Source organism: Trifolium pratense, linkage group LG3 (assembly GCF_020283565.1).
Source record: "Trifolium pratense cultivar HEN17-A07 linkage group LG3, ARS_RC_1.1, whole genome shotgun sequence".
NCBI classification, from domain to species: Eukaryota; Viridiplantae; Streptophyta; class Magnoliopsida; order Fabales; family Fabaceae; genus Trifolium; species Trifolium pratense.
This window is the reverse complement of record NC_060061.1, coordinates 41,702,357-41,710,662: the sequence shown is the minus strand read 5'-3', so window position 1 is coordinate 41,710,662 and position 8,306 is coordinate 41,702,357. Positions and strand designations below refer to the sequence as shown.

The 8,306-nt window shown below is 31.7% G+C and overlaps 1 protein-coding gene across 1 annotated transcript; it reads right to left on the bottom strand.

The window, feature by feature from the left end:
* Positions 1 to 2,390: 2,390 nt before the first annotated feature.
* Positions 2,391 to 5,280, bottom strand: LOC123916460 (putative serine/threonine-protein kinase-like protein CCR3). The gene has a single exon (XM_045967923.1). It carries the CDS (start codon positions 5,061 to 5,063, stop codon positions 2,598 to 2,600), a length of 2,466 nt encoding a protein of 821 aa, XP_045823879.1. The 5' UTR covers positions 5,064 to 5,280; the 3' UTR covers positions 2,391 to 2,597.
* Between the last annotated feature and the right edge of the window lie 3,026 nt (positions 5,281 to 8,306).

Sequence of the window (8,306 nt, the reverse complement as noted above, 5' to 3'; positions counted from 1 at the left end):
ATCTCCGTCGGGGAGCCTATGAGGCACACCAGGTGGATTTTCCCCTTCCGACCAAATTTTCTTCATACGCAAGAGCCGGAAATCGAACCTCTGACCATATATATGCTTAAGGGAACATAAATTCTTACCACTTGGACCAATTCATTGTTGGTTGTAGTTCGATATTATTACTTAAATGAATTAGGTTTTCGTGTTCCAGGCCATAATAAGAAAGCTTTGTCTATGAGTCATACTCAATAAGAAAGTTTTGTATACAATATGCAGTGGAAAGCCTCGTGTATGGAATGATTTACACACGACTACATATTGCATATGCCATGGATTTGGCCAGTAGGTACATGGGAATTGGGAATTCAAGGAAAGATGTTAGGAAATGGATTTTTAAATACCTAGAAGGTACTTTTGAGCTTGGTCTTCTCTGCTCAAAGCATGATGACAGCAATGGCAAAGTTATTGATTTTGTAGATTAATATTATGTAAGATGCTTAAACACCATAAGATCTTTGACATGTTATGTTTACAATTTTTGTGGTAACACTATGAGTTGGAAATGTAATCTTTAACACGTGATATTGCGTCTGTTTGTTTCAAATTTTTCATAAAAAAAATTATTTTTTTATCTTACTTGTGTTTGTTTCAGATTTTTTCAAAAATCATTTTAGTAAAAAAATCATTTTTTTCATCAAAATGAGAATCTATTTTCAATAGTTTTTTATTAAAATCCATTTTTTTTATCATTCATCATCCCTCACTATCTTAAAAAAATAGATTTTAATGATTGTAAACAAACGGCAAATAGCTTTAGATTTTTTTTCAAAATCTCTACAAAAAAATGATTTTCTTGAAAATGATTTTTTTCAAAAAAAAATTATCTTTTTTTAAATCTCAAACAAACAAGTCCAATATACTGTTTGCCATAAATGAAGTATATATAAGAGAACTAAACACATAAATGTTGACCAAAGGGGAGGTACTTCTTAAGTAGACCAAAACTAACCAAATCATTGGGCTCAAGTGGTTAATGAGCTTCACTAAAAAGAACGGATTTCGGGAGAACCCGAGTTCGATTCATGGGTGGAACAATTTCTTGGTCAGACTTTACTTACCTCGCGGCCGAATTCTGGATTAATAGGACTCCTTTCCTCTATGAACCAGAGGGCGGAAAAAAAAAAAAGTAGACCAAAACTGATGATAATCCAGTAAACATGCTGACCAAGGTTCTGCCAAGTTCAAAGTTCAAGCATTGTTTGGCATAAAGTTAATCAAAGGTGGAGAAATGGTAATGTCATTCTCTTATCTTCTTATAAATGACTTGTAATGAGATGTAACTCAATACTAATGAGAATTAATCTTTTCCCACATTATTACTCTCTTTACTAATTGTTTTCTTGTTCTAATTGCTCTCTAAGACAATCATAGAAGATACTTTTATAATACAAGTTTTTACCGAACATTATTAAATCACCCAAAACAATATTCTACCATCGTCTTTATAAAGGGGCGACCGACTGAAATTTTCTCAAATAATTACATTTCTAATTTATCTTTCTTTTTTTACAAGTACAAAATTTCCAATGTTGTTTAACAGTAGCTAATTTTCATCATAAAACATGTTGGGCACACGCGAATTGTTCTCTCCCAACCAAATTTCCTATGTACTGTATGAATCGAATCTCTAACCATTTATATTTCAAATCTCTTAAATAATACTAAATTGCAATTGCAAATACGGAAAAGAAAAAAAAAATTTACTAGTAATTTATAAAAATTCAACACCAGCCAGCCACAGAAATGACTCTGAAACAAAATCCATTTAAATGTACAAAATATTGTAGGACAGATCAGTATCTGTTGCGTGTAAGAATGAATTCAGCACAACGTGGTCTCCATCTCTAATTTGGCAGGCTATTGACTTGCACAAACACTAATTAATTCTGCATGTTCCATGCCTCTTAGGCCAGCAATAATTAATTAAGTTAAAAGTTTTAGTGAACCATTTACCAAATTAATTTATTCAAGGAAGTTACAACCAAATCCAAATGGCTATTATGTAGATTGAGAGGTTTGGGAAGAAACAAAAAAAAGTGACTACTTAACACCCACTAGTGAAGTTACACCAACCTCAGTTTTTCTTAAACAGTCATAGAACTAGTATAGAATAAGTTAAATTTTGTTTAGTTGATAAGAACCCAACTCATTTTATAAACAATGGTTTAGTTGGTTTAGTGATGATTGGGGTCGGACTTGGTAGGGAGGATTACAGTTCGATTCCCCGCAACTGCGATCGGGAGGGGGCTGGAACCACTTGATGATAGAACTAACCTCCGAACCAGATTAGGTGGTCCAGTAGGCCGAATACTGATGGTGAAAAAAAAATTACATCGTAAAATAATCTATAGATATATTTAGCTCTCTAATTCTCGAATTTTTTTCTCACCATACCGAACCTTGAACATAGAGACTAAAATCATATATAATAAGTGTATTTATTTTTTACATAACTTTATAAATTTATAACCTAAAGAATAATTTCACAAAACAAAAAACAACAAACTAAAATGTGATTGAAAGTAAATTTTTTTTTTCATCTATTGACACTATAATGAAGACATAGAAAAACTACCAGGACTACCCTCAAGAAAAGCCAAAGCCCTTTCCAAATTAGCAACAATATCAACCATATTAGGCCTATCTGTACCCTCCAAATTAACACAATGCATAGCAGTATAAGCCATAATCTCAACAGATTCAACTTCATTAACTTCTGGTATTCCAACTCTATGATCCAACAAATTCCAAACCTCACCTGTTCCTATTTTTCCTCCTGCATATTCAACCACACCAATAGGATCTGATTCACCTTCATTCTTAAACACTGCTCTTTTACCTGTCAAAAGTTCCAACATCACAACACCTAAACCATAAACATCACTTTTTGTTGTTAAAACATTCAAAACATAGTACTCGGGATCTATATAACCGACGGTTCCGACTGCTTGTATATTCGACATCAATTCTTGTTCGGTTTCTTGCCAGATTAACGATAATCCGAAATCGGAAACCCTAGCATTCCAATTTGAGTCAATAAGTATATTTGAGGATTTAATATCTCTATGAATAATCGGCGGTACCGCGTAGTTATGAATATACTCAATCCCTCTTGCAGCATCTAATGCAACTTTGATTCTCATTTTCCATGAATTCATAATGCTACTATTTTTCTCAACATTGTTCGTATCATGCAAATGATCATGTAATGATCCATTACTCATATACTCATAAACCAAAAGTCTCTCATCATTCTCTTCACAGAAACCAATTAATCTCACCAAATGCTTATGGTGAAGCCTTGACAATAAAGTTAACTCAGAATCAAAAGCAGTTTCTTTTTCTTGAAATTTCTTCTTCCTCAAGCAAGTATCGCCTCGTTTAATTGCAACTTCACGGCCGTCGAATAGTCTCCCTTTGTAAACACACCCGAAACTACCGGAACCGATTTTGTTTTCCATTGAGAAATTGTTACAAGCTGCAATTAATTCCCAAAATGAAAAACTCTCGGTTCTGTCTAATTGCTTCGACGATGAACCACTTCTTAATCTACCTGAACTATGTCTTTTACTTGAAAAAGATCTTAATGTTGATGTTCCATTATTATTAATAGTACCAACATTTTGCATTGGAGCTATATCAACATAAGCATCATCAGATTCACTACTTGTAGGTTGAACCGAATTATCGATTTTCGACCTTAACAATCTTCTAGAACCAATCATAACAAAATAAAGAATAGTGCATAAACCAGCAAAAGCACCAACTGATCCAATAATCAAAAATGTCATAAGTTTCCAACCTCTTGTTCCTTTTTCTTCATTATCTAAAGAAGGTTGTTTATTAGGTGATGATGATGATGTTGATAAAGGTGGTGGCAATTGCACGGCAATCGGAAGCTCGGTTCGACATTGATAACAAATACTTCCAAATCCATGACATAGAAAATCAGAATTTGGATACACACCACATGAGTTACAAGAATCATCCTTAACACATGGACCAGGAAGAATCATTCCTAATGGAACATAAACATCATTCTTAAAATGATGCTTAGAATACCAATTAGGATTACCCCAACAAATTAGAGACAAATCCCTAGTCGTTAAACCACAAACAAAATCCAAACCAGCAACAACTGACTCAAAAGAAACACTTTTCATAACATGATTATTCACATTATCACTATCAAAATCACTACCAAAATCACCACCCCAACATTGAACAAGTCCATTTTTAATTCTAATGCCACAAGTGAAATTTTCACCTAAAGCAAGAGCTGAAAAAACAGAACTAGAATTCAAAGGAACATTTAACTTACCAGACTCATCATTGTTGTTGTTCTTTCCTTTGCAAATCAAAACACCATTAAGATTCAAACCACAAACATGTGACACACCAGAAACCAATGTTGACATTGATAAATTTGTAAACTGTTTCTGAATCAAATTCTCAACACCATTTTCTCCATTTTCACCCCAACAAAAAACTGTATTGTTCACCTTCAATATCCCACAACAAAAACTAGAACCACAAGTAACGGTTCGAAACCGAAAACTTTCATCAGGAGAAGGAAACTCAACTCCATTATTTCCACCATAGCCTCTCCAACACCTTACTATACCAGAATGCAACTCTCTGGCACAAACTTGATCATCACCAACAGCTACATCACTCAACTGAACGTTTTCACTGTAATACAATCTTCTAGGTTCGAGAAAAGACTTTGGTGTCCTTGTGTCCCAACAGTAGAAACTCAGTCCATTAAAACGGAGGCCGCAGAAGAAACTGCGGCCACCAGAAATGGACTGAAAGGAAACATTGGGGAGGACTATTGGAATGAGTTTTTTGTTTTGGTAGCATTGGATATATTGGTGGGGCTTACTGGCAACTATGCCGCATATAGTGGAGGTGTTGTAGGTTATGGCAGTTGTGGAGGCGATGCCGAGGCTGTTTACGGTTGTTGTGGTGAAAATAACGGCGAAGATGAAAATGAGAGTTATTGTTGGTTTCATTGAGAAGGTGAAGAAGGGTTGTTTTTGTTGTTTTTCTTCATTGATGAGATTTTGAGGGAAATGGTTGAATGAAGAAATGGGGTGAGAGAAGAGATGAAGTAGTGTAGTGCATTTAGAAAGGTTGTAAAAGACAAAATTCTCCTTCTTTTTCAACTAGTATTTAGATTCTCACACCGCGAATTATATAGAACTCGGAATTCAAACTTCAATCTTTATAAATCAATACACCTGACGGCTATCAATTTAGTTGTATGTATGTTAGCAATTTTCTTTCTATTTTCTTTGGTACATTGTTAGTAATTTTCTTTAACTAATATATTAAAGGTCAAAATAATTTAAATGGGAAAAATTGAAATAAAACTTATGGAGGTCAAATTTGCTTATATTTGGAAGAAAAAACCTACTATATATGGTATAATTGGAATGAGAATATTTGTGTATTTAATTCATTGTACTAATCACATGACAAATGAGAATTAAGATGAGAGAGGAAATTAGTTTCAACTTTTACTGAAAATTAGCCTGCCTTAGATAGATAGTTAGTATTCATATTCAATAGTACGTTCATGTTTGACTTTACTGAATTGTTAATTTTCTTAAATGCTTTTGAAGAGAGGCATTAATCTTTTTGTATGCTATGTATCCGACATTTTTTTTTTTTGGGTACATATGTATCCCACATTTTACCTGAATTTTGACAGAGTTTAGCCACTATAAATGTGAAAAGAACATGACATTTTTTTTATGTGTATACGAAGTTGCAGATATCATTAAAATTTATACATAACAATAAGATAAAAATTTTGAAACTATTTTGTGACCGAAAAGTATGACATTGTTTATTTGATGTCACATTTTTTATATGAGAAATGACATATATATATATATATATATATATATAATTAAGGAAAATGTTAAATAGTGCACTCGATGCATTGGTTAAGCACATATAAATAAGGAAATTTTGTCTTGAAACTCTCGTGCATTCAATGCATTAAAAGTGTAAAAAATTGTTTTTATCAGCACTAGCGGGCCAGACAGGCGCGTTCCGTGCCTGCCTGTGTCTAATTTATGTCCAAAAAAATGTATTCTCTTTTTATATAGTATAAATGTAGTATTAAGTTGGTAATCATTCATGTATAGACAACTCATTTGCCACTTATTCACATTTTTATGATTTGAATTTATTTTTTATTTTTTTAAATTGATTAGTTAATGGAAGTTGTGAAACTAAGTCAATGGTAAAATAGGTATATTGAAAAGTCCATCCCAAACTCACCTATCCTTTTTATATATTATTATAGATTAACTTTATGTTTTATTTCTATTTTGGGTATGCTTAACAAGTGCACCGAGTACACTGTTTACCATCATCCTATAATTAAAGTATCAAAACTAATTTTTAATAGGATTTTACTAGCCTGTATCATAAAGATACAGATACATATTAAGTGCTGCTTCTATTATGCACAAGTTCATCAAGTGGTGCACGGTGCATCACTTATCAATAACCCGATAACGAATAAGAATTTTATAAAATTCATCGTTGGATAGAAAGTTTATATCGTATAGATCATCCATATAAATTTTTAAAAAAATTGAAAATCATTTGATGTGTTATTGAGACCTATCAAAATTAACGGTATTTAATAAAATTCACAAACCGTTAATTTTGATGAGTCTCAATAACATATCAAATGATTTTCAATTTTTTTAAAAATTTATATAGTATACGATATAAACTTTCTATCCAACGATAAATTTTATAAAATTCGTATTCGTTATAGAGTTATTGACAACTGGTATACCGTGCACCACTTGTCTTACTCTTTCATTTTAGCCAAAGTGAAACCTAAAAATAGAATAGTGTTACATACTCTTCCTTTTCTTTTCTTTTTTTTTGTTGATAATTTCAATAAATTAATGAAAATTCAAGTATTCGGTTAGCTAAACATGTGAGGTTTCGATAAACTATAGGCCAGTTAAACATATGTTGACAACTCTAAACACAACAAATTATATAATTCATGTAGGTGGAGATTTAATTATAAACTTGGCTGCCCCATATATGTGTTCCTTTTTCCGTACCATGGCATACAGACTTTGAAAAAAACTTGGTAGGGGCCTGGGTCCGTCCATGTGGCATATTCGAACACGTTGTATTTTTCTTCTCTATATTTAATGTGTGTGAATTTTATTACTAAATTTCTTTGAAACGAAAAAAATAAATTAAAGAAATCAAACATTGATTTGTTATATTGTATCTCATGCTAGACACAACATCCATTGAGAGATAAACAAAATCTTATGTGTATATATGAAATCCTATGAAATTGATGATATTCTCTAACATTATACTGAAGTGAAGAATCTCTCTTACACTAATTTTTTATTATAAAAATAAGGCAAATACTAAATAGTGCCCCGAGGCACTCTTTAAACCCTTAAATAGTAAATTTTTTATAGAATTTTTATCGGAATGCGTAAAGTCAACGCATTGGAAATTGTAGTATTTAACTTTTTAAATAAAAAATTTCTTTAAATGGAATGCTTAAAGAGTGTTCTGGAGGCACTCGTTAGCAAGACCCTAAAAATAATTAAGTAATATGTGGTTTACTTGTTCACTTCTATAAAACGGAAAATATAAAGTGAGTTGTCATTGAATTTATGAGAATATTAAATTTCTTTCAATTAAGTTCCTTTCATTCAACTAACAAATTATATTTCAAGTTAATTAAACTATACAAGCTAGATTTCTTCAGCATTATAAATAATTCCAATGCACCATTGACAAATTAGAAATAGGGTAAAACATTATTAGAATGATGACAAGTGTAAAACTCTTTTATATACATATAAAATCTGCCAAACATCATTGGGGTTTAGTAAACAAATATTTAATTTGGTCAAAGTATAAAATTATGATCAAAATACAACTCTACATCAATGGTGCGCCGGTGTACTATTTAAATTAAGTGCACCTAATCGTTCTATAGAATAGACTTATGAGTAAAAATCAAACAGGTCTTTGAGAAAAATGCATAAATTTATTTGGTTTATAAATAAAATAAAAACTAGTGATTTTATTTTTAAATATCATAATAAGTATCGGTTAAATTAATTAATCAATAAACTTAAGAACATGGTGGGAAATGGAGTTATTTTTTTAGAAGACTGAAAATCCTTAAATAATTAAAAAGCTTGGAATAGAATGCACCAATTGGGGCATTGTATAGTATCTCG